The 18,112-nt window shown below is 45.1% G+C and overlaps 1 protein-coding gene across 1 annotated transcript in view; it reads left to right on the top strand.

The window, feature by feature from the left end:
* The first annotated feature begins 918 nt into the window (after positions 1–918).
* The window catches only part of LOC116906999 (solute carrier family 5 member 4A-like), a 44,815-nt gene continuing 27,621 nt past the window's right edge, over positions 919–18,112 (top strand). Inside the window, 13 exon segments of the mRNA XM_032909928.1 lie at positions 919–938; positions 940–1,012; positions 1,014–1,067; positions 1,803–1,842; positions 1,845–1,873; positions 3,800–3,884; positions 4,230–4,257; positions 4,812–4,827; positions 6,488–6,523; positions 7,732–7,836; positions 14,321–14,403; positions 15,233–15,333; positions 17,460–17,672. Of these exon segments, the coding sequence (XP_032765819.1) occupies positions 934–938; positions 940–1,012; positions 1,014–1,067; positions 1,803–1,842; positions 1,845–1,873; positions 3,800–3,884; positions 4,230–4,257; positions 4,812–4,827; positions 6,488–6,523; positions 7,732–7,836; positions 14,321–14,403; positions 15,233–15,333; positions 17,460–17,672 (868 nt within the window). The 5' untranslated portion in view covers positions 919–933.

Below are 18,112 nucleotides of genomic sequence, written 5' to 3'. Positions count from 1 at the left end.
CTATCCATATATATGAAAAACATACTCGTCCTTTTTTTTGGCCTAGGTTCCCTTACTCAGAATGACTTTTTTCCCCTAGCTCTATTCATTTATCTCAAAAAACAAAACAAAAAAAAATTTAAAGATCATCTGCATGGCAAAAAGGAACTGAATTAAAGGGGGAAGCCTATAGAACGGGAGGGGGCGGAGCGGTGTTGTGGGAACAGCGTTGATGGGGAGGGTCATTGTCAGCTTTTTGTGGGAGGTAAGTTTTACGTCACGATTTAACTAGAAAGCTGGGGAGGACGCCTGAAGGTTTACTTCTAAGGGCCAACCAGGTGTCTTCCCTAGTAGCCCGGATCCTGAGCCATGAGGTTCACCAGCACATGCTTGAGGTTTCATTCACTCTTCGAAGGTCTGACCTCAGCCACCTCAAGCCCCCGCCCACATCCTTCTGCGTGTGGTACAGCGGAGCCCTTGCCCTTTCTGCACAGCTTGCTGAGGTCTTGGTGTAGCCTACGACTTAGACAACCTGCTCTGGGCAACCTCAATTTCAGTGGACAAGTTTCCCCCAGGAATTTCATCTGTCTGATAAGGAACCCCTGTCGCCTATGCTGCCTGATTTTGTCCCGCCCTTGCCTGTCACCTCCCTTATTTTCCTTTTATCTCCCTTTGCGCGTCTTTTTTATACTGGCGCCAATTGTCGCCTGTTACTACCAGTGCTTGTCCCCAGCTCTGGCTTCTCTCCTTGATTTTCCAATTCCACTGAAGCTGGCACTGTCACCTTAGAGAGAGAGAGAGCCCTGAACACACAGGAGCAAACGGTTTAAAGGTCTCTGGTGCACAGAAGCCGCCTCTGTTTCTTCCCTTTCCCACCGGGGCTGATCATTAACTTAGGGACTTATATATATAAAGAAGTATCAATGCCACCAGGGGACAGCACTGCCTAGAGCCATGGCCCACAGCGAAGTGTCAGCACCAGCACCGAAGCTCAGAGCTGTCTTCACTGTCAGACAACATCAATAATCCTGCTGGATATCTCTGTCATTGTCATCTACTTTGTGGTGGTGATGGCTGTTGGAGTGTGGGTATGGGAGCCCAGTGAGATTTCTGGGTGGGCCCTAAGGTCACAGGGGAGAACATGTCAGGGGTAGAGCAGTGGAATGTTGGCGAGACAGTGTCTGTCCAAGGATCACTGTCTTTCCGCCTGGAGAATTTGCCTGTGTGTGGCATGAATGATATTTGCACTGAAGGAATTCGTTCTCCAAGCAAGACCATGTTTGAGCACAGCCAGGGCTGGCTGCACTCACTGTGCTTGGCACGCCCAGCACCCAGTATCAAAACCACAAAGGCTGTTTTTTTTTATCTCAGTTGCTTCTCTCACTACTTATTCATTCATGTTCTCGCTCACCGAGTGGGAGGTTTAAACCTTTTATATTGTTTATTCCTTCTAGTATTGACTTTGAGGCGCAAACTTTTCTCCCAAAGACAGCTTTCCAGATGTGAAATTCTGCTTTCAGAGCTAAATTAAATCTTGGTTTTGAGCATAATTTCTTGAGGTGATTCGTACGTCCATTAAAAACTGATGGCTGGGAGGGGGATGTTTGCCCGGAAACCGGGAAAGGGAATAACACTGAAATGTATATAAGAAATACTCTAATAAAAAAAAAAAAAAAAAACTGATGGCTGCATCATTCGACCTGCAAAGCCATCGTCTCTCAATGGCGGTGCAGGGGTTTGAAACTGTGTGTAGCAGCTGCAAGGGTTCCCTTGATCTTGGGCATACTCGAGTTGCTAACCTTCCCATTGTTTTTTTTGCTCAGGCAATGGTGAAGACAAACCGAAGCAATGTTGGAGGCTTTTTCTGGCTGGTCGATCTATGACTTGGTGGCCAGTAAGGGGTCAGGGTTTCTGAGGATACACATGGGTTGATAAGTCATGGTGGTAGCAGGAGTACCTGCCAGCTTTCTTCTTTCTTTCATTCTTTCATTCGTCCGTCTGTCCTTCCTTCCTTCCTTCCTTCCTTCACTCCCTCCTTCTCTCTTGCCCCTCCACTCCCCCCACCCTCCCATTCTGCCTCCCTCCCCCTCCTTCCCATTCTGCCTCCCCCCCTCTCCCTCCCTTCCCCCATCCCTTCCCCCCTCCCTCCTCCTTCCCTCTCTCCCCCTTCTTTCTCTCCCTCCCTGCCCCCCCACATCCTCCACTTTAACACTGCCATCTGGGATTCCAGAATGATCATACCATATAATCAATTAAAAACACCTTTAGCCTGGCTTGCAGACCTATCAATTCAGTTCCATTTCGTGTGCCTCTCCTCGGTTCTTATGGAGAACCTTCAACATTGATTACATCCCTGAATCCCTTTCTACTCCCTCTCCTGAGCTAATCCTGCCCTGCCTGGGAGATTATCTCCTCTGATCACAGTCACCCACTTCAGAGTCAGCTTAACTTCCTGATCACCCAGTGCCGCCTTGCACATCCTGTTTCTGTTCTGCACGCTTAACAGATTGCAGGCTCAGTTCACTCTTGGTGCATGTTCACAGTGATTCTCTTGGATGGTTGCCCGCCAGATTTTTTTTGTTCTTCTGAGTTTCTGGTATATCTCTGCCTCAGCCCCATGTTTCATTGTGGTAGAGTCAGCTTACGCCTACATGAACCTAGAAAGTATCTGGGTTAGATTCGGCATACAGGGGTGCTCAGTAATGCTCCCTTCAACAGATGCTCTGCCCTGTCTAGATACCATAAAGGGAGATGGAATTAACAATCTGGTGAGGGTGATAGAAGCAGATATAAGCATTGGCTTCCTGCTATTCTTTTTGGGGGAAACAAGGATCCCTTCAACTAATCCTAGAGGGCAAACCAGCTCCCTCCTTGACCTGCTCCCTCACATCTTCACACAAAGAATGATGTAAAGAGGGTGTAAAACAGATAAAGACAGCACTGCAGGGTCTCATGATCCAGTTCTGCCATCAGGACTAGAGCCAGTCTCTGCCCACCGAGGAGCACTCTCCTGCCTTAAGGACAGAAAGCCGGGCTGGGGGGCTGTGAGAGAAGGAAGAGAAATCCTCTGATGAACCTTGAGTCTGTCCCCATCCAGTGCTGGTAGGAGATCTGGAATCTGAGGCTCCACGCAGAACCCTTGGAGATACACTGATGTTCTCTTAAAGTAGGCTCTTCAGGTTTTTCAGTAAAAAGGCCTAAATGCAAGCCTCTTGGGCTTCAGAGGTCCGAGTCTATCATGGACACGCAACGATACCACTGCTACCCGAGGCACCTGTAATCCGTGTGCTGTGGCCTAGGAAACCAGGTTGTGTTGCAGTGCAAGACTGATGGATGCTGAATTTTAACGTCCAATTGCTGAAAATTTGTACACGCTACTCTTTCAGATGAAACAACCAACAGACGGAAAGGCTTTTAACTATTCTCCGTGGTGAATCCTGTTCTGGCTCATGAGCCACAGAATAACCGGTAAAAGACTAGATTTTGAATGCTCAGATGTTCATTGCTTTTGCTGCAGGAAGCAGGACCTATACTTTTCAACACCTACCTGTATCCAAGGACTCTTATTTCAATCTTTAAAGCAACCTTTGTCTAATGGTTCTCAACCTGTGGGTCCCAACCCTTCTCTGGTGGTAGGGTATATATTAGATACATTGTATTTCCGATATTCACATTACAACTGGTAACAGTAGCAAAAAAAAAAAAATCACAGTTCCATAATTTTATGGGGCTCATCACAGCCTGAGGAAGTGTATTGTAGGGTGGTAGCCTTAGGGGAAGGTTGAGAACCATGTCGTCAGTCTGATGGCTTGCCTTGCAGATGGGCGCCTCTCTGTTCGGGCCAGCAACATTGGCAGTGGTCACTTGGGGCCTGGCTGGGACAGGTGCAGCTACAGGAATCGTGAGTTACAGCGCTTGAGTCACACGAGTGACAGAAACTCCCTTTGTTCTTTTCAGTCAATCCACCTCTGCATTTTCAACAAAATGTATCCATGTTTTCAACAAAAATGTATCCAGGAGTCCATCCGATGTCCTCCTCCTGCTTTTTGTTCTGGTTTTTATTTTCCCCCCCCCAGTGTGCTCTTTGTTTGTCCTTGAGTGCTTCTATAACCTTCTTTTCCTGGGTAGTCATTCCCACAGGATGTCACTTTCATACAGTTCAAGCCCCACTTTCACTTGGTCCCCTGTGATTGTTTGAGCTCACAGGTCTCCTTTCTGAGATGCCACAGTGTGTGTCCATTCTGAACCAGAAGGAGGATTCAAAGCAAACAGAAGCATGCCGAGGAGAGAGACTCCAAGGTGGCGCACGCTTGCCAGAGCAGCATGGGGACTGGAGTTCAGATCCACAGAGGCCATGTGAACACTGAGGAGACGAGATCTGGCAAATTGGCTAGTCAGACTAGCCTGTGCCTGTGAGCTTTCAGGTTGATTGAGAGCCTCTGCCTCAAAGAATAAGGTGTGAGCAAATGAGGAAGATTCTCGTCATTAGCCTGAACCTCCACACGTGTTCGCGGCACACCATAGACTCAAGGAGAGAGAAATGTATGTCAGGCATTTAGGACTTTCACCCCAGCACTGGAAGGTGGGGCAGGGGGGATGGGGTGGGGGCAAGGGCAAGGGCAAGGGCAAGGGGGGAGATGCAGGATTGAAGAGGCAGGTGCAGACAAACAGAAAGGCAGAGAGAAAGGCCGAGGAGGAAAGGGACAGAGGGGGTCGAGGCAGACGAGACAAATTTCTGTGAGTTCAGGATAATCTGTTTACTTAGTAACTTCCAGTCCAGCCTGGCTACTTAATGACACCCTGCTCAAAACGAATAGATATTTAAATGACAGAACAGTGTTATTCCTTGTTTTCACGGCTTATGATCATGGAAAAACAAATGCACACCAACTGTGGTATGGAGAGGACAGAGACAGAAGCATTTGACACATTCAAGAATCACCTGTGTAAATTATGTTTCCCTGTGGCTTTTTTTTTTCTTGGTAGGTTAAACAATACCAGGTGGTCAAACCTTAAACACATAGACATTTGAGCAGCATTAAATGGATCAGCCAGTGCATGTCCCACACACACACACACACACACACACACACACACACACACACAAACACAAACATACACATGCACACACACACACATACACACACATATACACACACACATGCACACATACACATACACACACATACACACAAACACATGCACATACACACACATACCCACACTACACTTGCACACACATACACACAATACACACACATATACACACACACACACACACACACACATAAACATACGCACACACACATATACACACACACACCAGTAAGATAACTGAATATATGACAAACTGAAATAGATCATGAGACAGTGAGAGACACAGGAGGACTTGGAGATTAGGACTTCATTATGCTTGCAGCAATTCTCAAAAAAATCATTTTTAAAAGAGAGATCACACCGAAGCATACCCACCATAGGTAACAGTAGGGGTTGTTGGCACACACCATGAGGGTTTGCTCGATGCTTGGGGTCACATTTCAGGAGTCTGTTCTTTTATTATTTTTTCCACTGTGTGCTCTGGGGTTTAAACCTGGTGAGCCGCTTGTATGGACAGTGCTTCTATCAACTAAGCTTACCACGCAGGCCCTTTTTAGACCCTTTCTAACGTTTGTTTTGTAAATGTGGGTACTGGTAGGATAGACAGAGTTGGACTACGTGTGCTTTAAACAAATCACCCTAGGTATGGACTCAGGAAGTGACGCACTTGGGCCCCTTACAAAATGCCTCTGACTTTCCAAGGCTGAAAGTTGTTCTGTTGCTTTTGCCTATTTTTTACCTCAAAATATCAGGCATACTCCAGATTTGGCCACATAAGCCTTGTGGCCTTGGGATTTGATTTGATAATGCCAAAAACTGTACAGTGAAGACCACACTCCATTGTATGGAAAAACAACCTATAACCCATCGCATACAGCCTTGGTAGGTTGCAGACATCTAGGTTTTTTTTTTTTTTTTTTAATAGCTTTGACCTTGAATTTCTCTAACCTTGAAGCCACATCCTTCATATTTATTTATAATAATGACTGCTGGTTATACCCACCTCACTAGTTGTGAAAGAACATGATGGGCGCTGTCCGTATTTTAATGCCAGACTGTATCGACAGCATGGATATATTTAGCAAGACTTAAAGGGACCTGGGGATGTTTGTCCCCTTCCAGAAGCTCTTTTCACAATGTTGACACTACGCATAATTGCCTCTTTGTTTTGACAAAGGTTGTGGATCTTTTTCTAATCCAGGAACCTAAAACTCATTAACATCTGCCTATCAAATATCAGGTATTATATTATTATAACATCATATTAGACCGGAGCTAAGTAAAGTGTGTTGTTTGTTGGTTAAATTTGTCTTAAGATTCAGAGCGAGCGCTCCCATAAGGCCACAAGCCAAACCCCTTTAATTGTTGCCCTTGGATTTACAGTCATCATTTGCCTTGCTGCTGGTGTTAGGGGTGGTTTTTTGTCCCCATTTACATCAAGGCTGGGGTGAGTATCTGACGATTGTCACGTGTTTATTTCTCTTTACTACGCCTTCGGGTTAAATCTTGAAACCTGTTCTTGAATTGTTGGTCCCATTGCAATACTATAGGAAGAAGAAAAAACATCACATTGCTTGCCCATGGGTCCCCAGGATCGAATGTGACTGTCAGTAGGTGAAGTCAGGGGTTCCTGCCTGATCGCCACTGTGGTAGACATAAACCTGACTAGAGCATCCTCAAAGCTGTACGAGACTTCTTGAGCAATGTTTCCAGAAAGCAGGATGCCCATATTGGTTCTCACATAGCTCTCCCTCCAGGGTAGAGAGCAGAGCAGAGCTGAATCAGGGGCATGTCTTAAGAGAAGTGCTTCAGTGGTGATCTGGCTTAACGCTGGATCTTTCTGGCCATGCCTCCTAAATTTGGTATTACAAGGCATGTGCTACCATTCCTAGCCAAGATTTCATGAACATTGGTGTGTGTATGTGTGTGTGTGTGCACATACACATGCATGCATGCATATATGGAGGTCAGGAGGACAGCCTGTGTCTGCTTGTCAGTGCTGGCTTACAAGCCCACACTAGCATGGCCAGCATTTTTACACAGGTGTTGGCATCAAACTGATAGTCTCGTGTCTGCAGGGCAAGCACTTCACTGCCTATCATCCCAGGCTCAGAGTTCATGGACTTTGTTCAAGTCCATTGTCCGCTTGATGCCCAAGTGCAACTTCATAAAATGGGAATCTGATCGATTCTTGAACTCTTGAAAGCCCTGTACCCCTTTCCAAGACCATACAGAATACTTCAAATTTTAAAATCAATTTTATGTGTGTATGCATATATGTCGCTACATAAAAGTCTATATATAGAGAAGAATAGATAGACATATAGACAATATAGACAATATATATAACCCATATCACAATGCACTATATATTTATAAATATTAATTTTACTGCTGCCTCATTACTCAATAAAGTGACTATCATTTGGCAAAATTGTGAATACATAGTGAACATCGAGCGTGGAGGACATTGTGACTTTGTTCTCCGATGCCTGTTCAATCCAGAATTGTCGCCTGCCAAGGAATTATGTCTCCCCCTTTGTATCCCCAAGATGTCCTGTATAGTGCTTAACTACCTGTAGTCATTTAGTAGATGTCAAACCGTCTGCATGCATCAGGCTCCGAGCTGAACTCTGTGGCTGTCTGTCTCTGCAGGTGATGACCATGCCAGAATATCTCAGGAAGCGCTTCGGTGGCAAGAGGCTGCAGATCTACCTCTCCGTCCTCTCCCTCTTCATCTGCGTGATACTGACGATCTCAGTGAGTTCCCTGTCTCCTGGCATTGGAGAGTCCACAGTTTGCTTGTTGGGGCCATCTCCTAAAATCAGGGTCTGGTGTGTCCAGACTGCAGCCAATACATAGTAGGTCAAAACTTCCCGATGCCTTAAACTTCCTGGAATGGAAAATTCCTAGGTAGCCACATGCCTAGGATTTTCACATTGGGAGTACCTACAAGAGGTGGGACCCATCTCTGAGAACATTCTATGTATAAAAAAGCAGGTGCGGCCAAAGAGTAAGTGTCAGTCACACAAGTAGTAATGGTTTTTGTTACAGATGCCTTTGCTTTTTGTCCGCCTATATTTTCTCTGAACCAGCTTTTGATTTATATCTTTCTTTCCAGTTTAACTATCAAATAACTGATCTAGGGAGAGAAGTACTTTATATCATTAATTCAATTTGAGTTCGCTTTATCAAAGACTACCCTTGTAAAACCCAAGGTCATAAATGGTCTTGCAAAACAATTGTTCCCTAGAAATTACCTCTGATGAAAGATGACTGAAGTTTGAGCAGCCCAGGAGGAAAGAAAGTGCAACATATTTATCCTTATGTAGCAGTGGTTAAGAAAAACATCTGGGCTTATAGCTGGACACCTGAGTCAGTGTTAGAGAACAGCTGACTTCCCTGTTCTGCTGGGCTGGTACTGTTACAAGTAAGTCAGCTGCTCAGGCTGCTACAAGCTTTCCTAACGCCATGTGAGCACTTTTTACCCTTTATGGAGCTCTGATGCCCAAGCAACAGGAGTTGCCCCACACCAAGACCATGAGGATTTGCACATTCATACTTGGTTACTTATGAAGACGTAAGGACAAGAAATCTGCACGACCAGGAACAGTGTTAGTGCCTGCCAGGTAGAGGGGAAAGGGCTCTTGCATTTAAACCTGAGGTAAGGTTCTGGAAGAAGCAGAAGAGTGCCCCCCTGCCCCAACCCCAGGTGCCAGAGACTTTGTTCTCTGTGTTCTCCAAGTGCCTAGGACTTGTTAATGGCCCAGATCCTCTCCCCACATCTACAGCTTTATAGTTCCAAAAGATCACGAGTGTGTATCAAAACAGAAGGCAGCGGTTAAAGGATCCCTAGAGGGATGGGGCCTTTCAGAGTGCATGGTTCTGGGTTGGAACTGAGGAAGGAGACTAGGAAAGCTGGGCGGGTCCAAGAGTCCGTGCACGTGCTTTTCCTGTGATTAGCTGATGGCATGGCAGCAGGCCCAATGCTTACAAGGTTAAAAATGGCCTGAGTGATATTAATGATGATTAACCTTAGACTTTTTGTTTATACACACATATACCCCTGATAGCCAATGCTATCCTGGCTACTTATTAAACAAACCTATACAAGAACCTAAGATAGAGGAGTTTTCAGAATCTTGCCTGCTACGATTGAGAAAAGATGGTCTGAGGTTCTCAACCTTCATGTAACATATATATGTGGAGAATCATTAGCGGACAGGATGTCCTGTGGTCCTCAAGTATTTCAGTTCATAATTCTAGAAGCTTTCTGCCCATCTCCTGGGAAACCTGGAACTGGGAAATTGACATAGCTAAAAATTTTAAAATCCTACAAGATTATTAGCAATTGTTACAAAATGGTCTCTTTGTAAAAGAAAATCTGAGTCCTTAGAAATTCCCCTCTTTAATAGAAATGGTTTTCTTTTGTTTGTCCTTTCTGATGATTTTCCTTACTTTATTTTAATGAGTTAATTTTTACTTTCATTAAAGTTATTATTTTATCAAAAAGCCACTTTCCCACACAGTATGTTTTACTATGGTTCCCCTCTCAAATTCCTCCTAGATGCTCCTGTACTTTCCCATCTACCCAAATCCACACCCTTTTTATTTTCTCTGTCATTAGATTTAAAAAAGGTACCTATAATAACAGTAATAGTAATAATAATAATAGGCAAACAAACAGAAAAAGAGCGAAAAATACACAAGAAACACAGATGCTGTCACACATGTTTACACACACAGAAAACCTATAAAAAGAACAAATCAGGAACTATATTATATAAGGAAAGATCTATTCAGTATAAAAAAAAAAAATAAATAAAACTTCCAGATGAAGCGAGTAAGACAGAAAAAAAAGTTCTTCCCAAAAAAATTTCACTGAGTTTGTGTCGTTTGGCCCCTCTGTTGTTGAGCATTGGTGAAACTAATTTCCCTTGTGACTGGTTACCAATTGGTAAGTAGCTTATTGGGTTAGTGGGTCACTTGTCCACTTCTGACAGCACTTTTGGACCATCTCTGGCAAGACATGGAGCAGGTCTCATACATGCATCCAGTGTCTGTGAGTTCATGTGTCAGTCCTGTTGTGTCTAGAAGTCCTTGCTTCCTTAGTGTTCTCTACCCACTCTGGCTCTTACAATATCTTCTCCTCTTCCTTCTCTTCCTCCTCTTCCTCCTCCTCTTCCTCCTTCTCTTCCTCCTCCTCCTCTTCCTCCTCCTCTTCCTCCTCCAATTCCTCCTCTTCCTTCTCTTCCTCCTCCAATTCCTCCTCTTCCTTCTTATCTTCTTTCTCCTCCACTTCCTCTCCTCTTCCTCCTCTTCTTCTTCCTCTTCCTCCTCCTTCTCTTCCTTCTCCTTCTTTCCAACTCCTCTTCTCCTTCTTCCTCTTCTTCTCCTCCTCTTCCTCCTTCTCTTCCCTCCCTCTTCCCTCCTCCTCCCTCTTCCCTTCTCTTCCTCCTCCTCCCTCTTCCTCCTCCAATTCTCCTCTTCCTTCTCTTCCTCCTCCAATTCCTCCTCTTCTCCTTCTCTTCTTCCTCCCTCCACTTCTCTCCTCTTCCTCCTTCTTCTTCCCTCTTCCTCCTCCTCTTCTCCTCCTTCTCTCTCTCCCCAACTCCTTTCCTTCTCTTCCCTCCTCCACCTCCTCTTCTTCTTATCTTCTTTCCACACCTCTTCTCTCCCTCCTCCTCTCCTTCCTCTTCCTCCTCCTCTTCCTTCTTCTCTTCAACTCCTCTTCCTTCTCTTCCTCCTCCACCTCCTTCCTTCTTATCTTCTTTCTTCCTCTCCTCTTCTTCCTCCTCTTCTTCTTCCCTTGGTTCAGAGTTCTGAGGGCTCAAAGGAGGCATTTGATGGAGACATCCCACTTAGGGATGGACTGCTGCAAGCTCTTACGCTTCTGAAGCTTGTTCAGTTGTGGGTCTCTGTATGTGTTCCCATCTGCTGCATAGGAAGCCTCTGAGGATGGCTGGAGAGACACTGATGTATGAGTACAGCAGAACGCGTTACTACAAGTCATTTAATTGGTGTTCCTTTAGGAGTATATTGATTTCCCATTTACTCATGGAATATCTTGCCCTCAACACCCAAGCACCAAGGGTCAGGCATGGTTCCTTCTTTATGGAGTAGCTTTAATTCCAATCAGTCGGTGGTTGTCATTACCCCACCTTTTGTGCCACCATTGCACCGCATATCTGACAAGCAGATAGATCACTGGGGTTTGTGGCTGCAGGGTGTTTGGCACTTTCTCTGGTAGCATACAGAGCATTTCAGTACTGTACTGCACTAATCAGTGGGAGCCAGGGCTCTGCAGGCACCAGCCTAACCCCTCCCCTGCCATGCAGAAATTGTAGGGAGGTTGGTTCTTCAGTAGTAGGGCTCACTGTCAGTTTTCAGGGAGAACAAATTGGTACTTGTCAATAGCCTGGGTTGTTTAGGGTTTCAATGCTAATAAGCTCAATGGGGATGCAACCCAATCCTGGAACTAGAGGTTTTGTTTGCTAACAAGAGATATCTAAATGGGGATTTTTTCTTTTCTTCCCATTACTTGGCAATTCAATTCCAGATTTCTTTTCCAAAATCTGTATATTTTTTACCAAGCTTATTGTATTAGGTTTTATATGACCCCCCTCAAAGGGCTTGTACTTTTTTACCCATATCCCCTATTTTCCTTCCCTTACCCCCCCTTCTCTACTCCCAATTTGATTTCCCATTCAGTCTTTTTTCTAGAAATCTATATTCTACTTCCCCTTTCTAGGGATGTCGCCTTCCTTCCTTTACCCTGTACCTAACCTCAGTGATTATATAGCGTAGCCTGCCCAATAAAGACTTCAATAGCTAGCACCATGTATAAGTAAATACACACCTATTTGTCTTTGAGGTCTGGGTTACCCCATTCATGATGATTTTTTCCTAGTTCCATCCATTTACCTGCAAATTTATGCTTTTTTAAATGGCTGAGGTATACCCATTGTGTGAATGGGACCACAATTCCTTTTATCTGTTCATCGGCTGATGGTCATTCAGCTTGTTTTCCAATTTCCAGCCCACATGAATAGAGTTACAGCAAAACATGGTTGAATAAATGTCTGTGTAGGACGCATGCAGGTCCTTGAGTATTTGCCCTTCCCCACCCCACCAAAAAGAGAAAAATTCTAACTAAGAATATATGTTGAGAGCTGGGGAAGTGCTCTATTGGTGACAATGCTCCTATGTCAGCATGAGGACCTGAGTCTCGACACCTCCCACCCAAGCAATAATCCAGTCACGACTAATGCGTTCACTTATAACTCCAGAACTACAGGACAAGGCAGAGGGAACACAGGGAGATTCAGTGTGCTTACGGGCTATAGTATGAATATTTTTTGTTGTTTTTCTTTTCTTTTCTTTTTTTTTTTTTATTAACTTGAGTATTTCTTATTTACATTTTGAATGTTATTCCCTTTCCTGCTTCCGGCCAACATCCCCAGTAATTCTTGCTTCATCCATCTTGTCTAATTGGATGGCTGTATATGTATGGGCTACATGCGGGGCAGGCTCTGAATGGGTGTTCTTCTGTCTCTGTTTTAATCTTTTGCCTCCCTATTCCTGCCAAGGGTATTCTCGCTTCCTATTTTAAAGAAGGAGTAAGCATTCGCATTTTGATCATCTGTCTGAGTTTCATGTGTTCTGTGCATCTAGGGTAATTCACATTTGGGCTTAATAGCCACTTATTAGTATGAATATTTTAATAAATCTTGGCTTAGGGTTTTCATGCCTCAGGCCATTTATGTTCTCAGATGAAAGATACAAACACAGTCTTTATATGTTAATTCACCTTTCTTTTAACAGCTGGCAATGGCTGACCTTCCAAAAAGTGAGAACCTACCTTCTACTGATAACCCTGAGTTATTACTTCTACTAATTTATGTCCCATCTTGGCTGCTATTAACTCCATCTTTAGTCATCCCCTGACCACATTCTTGGCCCAGAGCCCAGGGAGTTTCCATGCTTCTCTACCCCACGTCATCTCTTGTCTCTCCCTTGCATACTCTTCTAAGGCACAGCAGCTCTCTTGTCTCTCTCCCTTCTTCCTCATAATCCCAAGTCCCACAACCCAAACCCATCTATGACTCTTTTCCCAGCTATCGGCTGCTGGCATCTTTTTATTTACCAATCAGAATTAATTGGGGCCTAGGGTCCTTAGTGTCAAGTGCTAACAGTTTTGAGGACCCAATGAACATTAGAATCCAAGCAGCATTAGGCCAAGCCACCTACCGAGTGCCATGCCACTGCCTAGCTGTAGTTCTCTCACAGATCCTCTCATAGGAACAAGATGGAGAATGGTAGAGCAGAATATCTGACCTCCTCCTCTACCCTCTACACACACGCAGGTGCATGCACACACAGAAACTCTCACACACACTCACAGACACACACACAAGTGCACATGCGCACGTGCACACACAGAAGTGCACACATGCACACACAAATGTACACGTGCACACACACAGAAATGCACACATGCAAACACACAAATGCACACATGCATGTGCACACACAGAAGTGCACACAGGCACACACAGAAATGCACACATGCACACACACAGAAATGCATACATGCATGTGCACACACAGAAGTGCACACATGCACACACACAAATGCACAAATGCATACACACAAATGCACACATGCACACACATAAATGCACACATGTGAGTGTACACACACACAAATGCACACATGCCCGTGTATGCACACAAATGCACACATGCATGTGCACATACACAAATACACACATGTGGGTATGCATACACACAAATGCACACATGTGGGTATGCACACACACAAATGCACACATGTGGGTATGCACACACACAAATGCACACATGCACATACATAAATGCACACATGTGAGCGTGCACACACATCACATCACTCATATACACTATACTCATTTATCAAAAGAATATATACTTATATCCATCATAATCAGAGATTCTCATAGGAAACTAATGAGCATCCCCAAACCTCATAGCAGAGAGAAGTCTTAGGCCTTGGCACCTTATTTAATAAGTACCTGAACGGCTTTGAAGGTAAGCAGTGAGTGACACTGCTGTGTGAATGTCTTCCTGGGGGATATTTATGTAGTGTCTTCAGGGATGTATAGGAGTTCACCAGGAAGAGGAGGGCGGGGCCTGTGAGCCTTGAAAAAAGAAACCAGAGGCCTGGAAATACCTGCTTTCCCCATCCGTGCTGTTCCCTCTCTAGGCAGACATATTTTCTGGAGCCATCTTCATAAAGCTGGCTTTGGGGCTGGACCTCTACCTGGATGATCTTCATCCTCTTGGCATATCACAGCCGCCTTCACCATCACCGTGAGTCGCCTGGGTCCTGTCCTTGCTGAGTTCTGCCACCCTGTTGATCTGTGTGTGCACATGCTTGTGCCTTCAGATCATACCCACAGGAAAAACAGTCACCCATAAGGTATTCAATGAAGGAACGGTGATTTATTCCTACTAGAGCTGGTAAAATGGTTTTGCTAGACGGGCGAGTACAAGGACCCAAAAATGGGGGAAGTTTTGTGATAGCAAATGTTTGACCTATGTCCTCCTTGATATTTATAAGTGAATGGAGCAATAGAACTACACTGTAAGAGAAACTTTCGGTTAGACAGATGCAAGATAAAGCCATGTGTGGTGTCAACTCCCATAATCCCAGAGTCAAGGGAGCTGAGGCCAGGAGGATTGAGAGTTCAAAGCCAACCCGGGCTACAGAGCAAGGCACTGCAAAGAGAGAGGCAAAGGGCAGATGGAGAAGGCTGGGGGAGGGGGAGGGAGGGAAAGGGGAAAGAAAGAGAAAACAGAACAAGATAGAGAACAAGGTAAGAGAAAGGATAAACTGAGCTTGTGACCCAGCCAGGAGATTTCTCAGTTTCTTGCTTTGCTTTTGGTTACAAAACCAACATCACCCTGTCTGTCCCTGAGCTGGTCTGGGCCTGAGATGACCTTGAGGCTCACAATCATCTGCCTCGACCTCCCAGGTAGCTGGAGTAAGAGGCTCGCTCCTAGCAGCCGGGAGCTTGGATGTATCTTCCTACGTTTAAGAAAATGCTTCTTGATGCATTCAGGCTGGAGGAGAGGGCAGTTATGAGGGCAAATCCACAAGCGTGCGTGGATAAACCACTGGCTTTCTCTCCCCAGGGGGCTTGGCCTCTGTGATTTACACTGACACCCTCCAGGCCATCATCATGTTGGTTGGATCCTTCATTCTCATGATATACGGTAAGCCAGGACTGAGTGCACGGGTCCCTAGATTCCTGCCTCTCTCTCTCTGCCTTCTCATGATGCTTCCTTCAGATTCTCCTGGCCCCCATTTTCCTGTCATTTTATATAATCCCCATCATGGACGTATTTTATTTGCCTACCTTCTCCTTGCTTTATTGTATCAAACAGCGGGTGTGTGCCTAGTCTCCTTGTGTCTTGTTATGTCCCAGGGGTATCAGTTGATATCCCTGGGAAGCCTGCTCTCTTCTGAAGGGAAACAGAAGAGCAGCAGATCCTGGGGGAGGGGAGGCTAGGTTGGAATGTCTGTTATGAGAGGAAAAAAACCCACTTTATTCAGTACGTCGTTAGGGTGCACAACACACGGCTTGGCGTTTTCTCTGTGATTTCCCACTGTTCCGTTCTCCTATCTTGGTGGTAAGGAGCATTAATGAATTCAGTGTGCGAATCTTAATTTCTTTCTACATTCTTCTGCATTGAAGTGGCCAAGGCAAGGTCAGGTAATCTTGACCCCACCTTCTCCCCACTCCTCATCTGGCATGTAAATAAATGCTGTCTCCTGTCTTCAAAAAATAAAAGATAAATATGTGGGGGTGGGGATTCCTTTTTCCATGCTGGGAGAGATTCTTGATGTAGACTAAAGGTTCCTCCCAAGACAGGACCTTGTGTGTTATATGATGTTTTAACAAATTAAAGGGTTTCCCCTCTTTTCCTCCTGAGGAAAGGTACTTTGTAAACAAGCACAAAACAAAACCAAAAAAAGCCTTAGCCTGCGTGTGGTGGGATGTGCTCACAGCCTTTTGACTTTGAAAGCCCTAGCTTGCCCTATTTTAGCTCCCAAGAGCTCTTCTGAGGTCCAAACCACTCCTTGTCAGCAAGATAAGTAAAGGGTGTGCTATCCTCTTAATTGGCTTAGTAAGCTTGGTGATTGTTAACCGTCCTGCATAGATTATCTTAAAATGGTACCCTGCCTAGATAATCTACAAATGTAACAAAAAACAACAAAAAAAAAAAAACCAGGTAGTAAATGTCTCTCCCCAGTTCTGAAGTCCCCAGGTCCATCCAATAAGATGCACTAAAAGCCATCTTGAACGTGCATGGTCCATTCACAGAGCTTGAAGTCTATGAAGCAGAAACTGAAAAAAAAAAAACAAAAAAAACCAAACCAAACAAAAAGCAACCAAAAAACAAAACCAACAACAACAACAACAATTCCACACTGGTATGGAGACCTCAACGTAATCTGGATATCAAATTAAATTCAGTTCATTTACCCAGCTCCCCATCTTGGGCAACAGATATTCAAACAACCCCATCCTTCATGAGAAAGCTTTTCTGTCGCACGGTGCGCTTCTGGAAGCCGGTGCTAGAGACCATTCTTTGTATGCATTACACACAGTTATCCAGAATTCCTATGCCCTTCTTGTTCCCTGGTCCCTGCTGTTTGAACTTAGTGATGGGATTCCAGGTTAATCTCTCCAGCCTCCAGTATTCTGATGAATTCTGCAGCATCGGAACTTCATACTCGGTAGCTCCAGAATTATTGGCTCATTTTTCTCACGTCGACTATTACTGACTACTGACCAGCCATGCCAGACCTGTAGTCGTCTCTCTCACCATCTCCCCTCATCATCTAGCTTGCTGCCAAAGGCTTACCCTCCTTCTCTTTTCTTTCCCAGTGTTTCTATCATACCAGAATCAAACATAGCACCAAAAAGGTATGCATAAGGTTTGAAGGCCTTTGCTTTCTGCTCCTTACCAAAGAGTTGTGATTCCTGGTGGCTAATTTCACGGGGGACCGCTCTGTGAATTTACCGTCAGGTTTGTCTCTGTCCCGCGTGCTTGTGAGGCACCCGGGTCAACCTATTGCTTGACACTTCTAATTTTTACCCTGATGCTAGATACTCAGAGAAATACGGGAGAGTGTGGTAAGGAAAACGTGTAATAATCATTTGCTTTCGAGCTTTCTGAACTTGACCTGTTGCCAGGGGAGACACTAGGAAGGCGTGTGGGTCAGGAGAGAAGGTCCCGGATGGTTTGTGTGACCTCCACTTGAGGGGATAATCATCTGACAGCAGCTCTCCGTGATGTGCAAGAGGTATTTTATTCCTCTGGGGCTTTTGCAGCATTTGTTGAAGTCGGAGGCTACGAGAGCTTTACAGAGAAGTACATGAATGCCATCCCCTCTGTGGTGGAGGGGGACAACCTGACAATCAGCCCCAAGTGCTACACCCCTCAGCCTGACTCCTTCCACATCTTCCGAGACGCTGTTACTGGAGACATCCCTTGGGGCGGGAAACGGCATTTGGAATGCCTATTACAGCGCTGGTACTGGTGCAAACCAAGTAAGGATTGAGAGGGCATGCGTGTAGCCGACATGAGAGAGGGGGGAGGGGAGAGAGGTGGGGGAGAGAGAGGACTGCTGTCCTTCCTTGTTTTATTTTTTATTTATTTATTTATTTATTTATTTTTCATCTTTATTAACTTTGAGTATTTCTTTTATTTATTTCTCCCAGAAGGGAGACCCAACCTAGGGCCTTGAGCTTGCTGGCCAGCGCGCACACTGAGCTAAATCCCCAACCCTTCTTATTTACATTTCAATTGTTATTCCCCTTCCCGGTTTCCAGTTTCTGGGCCAACAACCCCCTAACCCCTCATACTCCCCTTCCGTATGGGTGTTCCCCTCCCCATCCTCCCCCCATTACCACCCTCCCCCCAATAATCATGTTCACTGGGGTTCAGTATTGGCAGGACCAAGGGCTTCCCTTCCACTGGTGCT

This window comes from Rattus rattus, chromosome 8, assembly GCF_011064425.1.
Source record: "Rattus rattus isolate New Zealand chromosome 8, Rrattus_CSIRO_v1, whole genome shotgun sequence".
Taxonomy (NCBI): Eukaryota; Metazoa; Chordata; class Mammalia; order Rodentia; family Muridae; genus Rattus; species Rattus rattus.
Note: the sequence above shows the minus strand (reverse complement) of the source record. Positions and strands in the feature narration are given on the sequence as shown.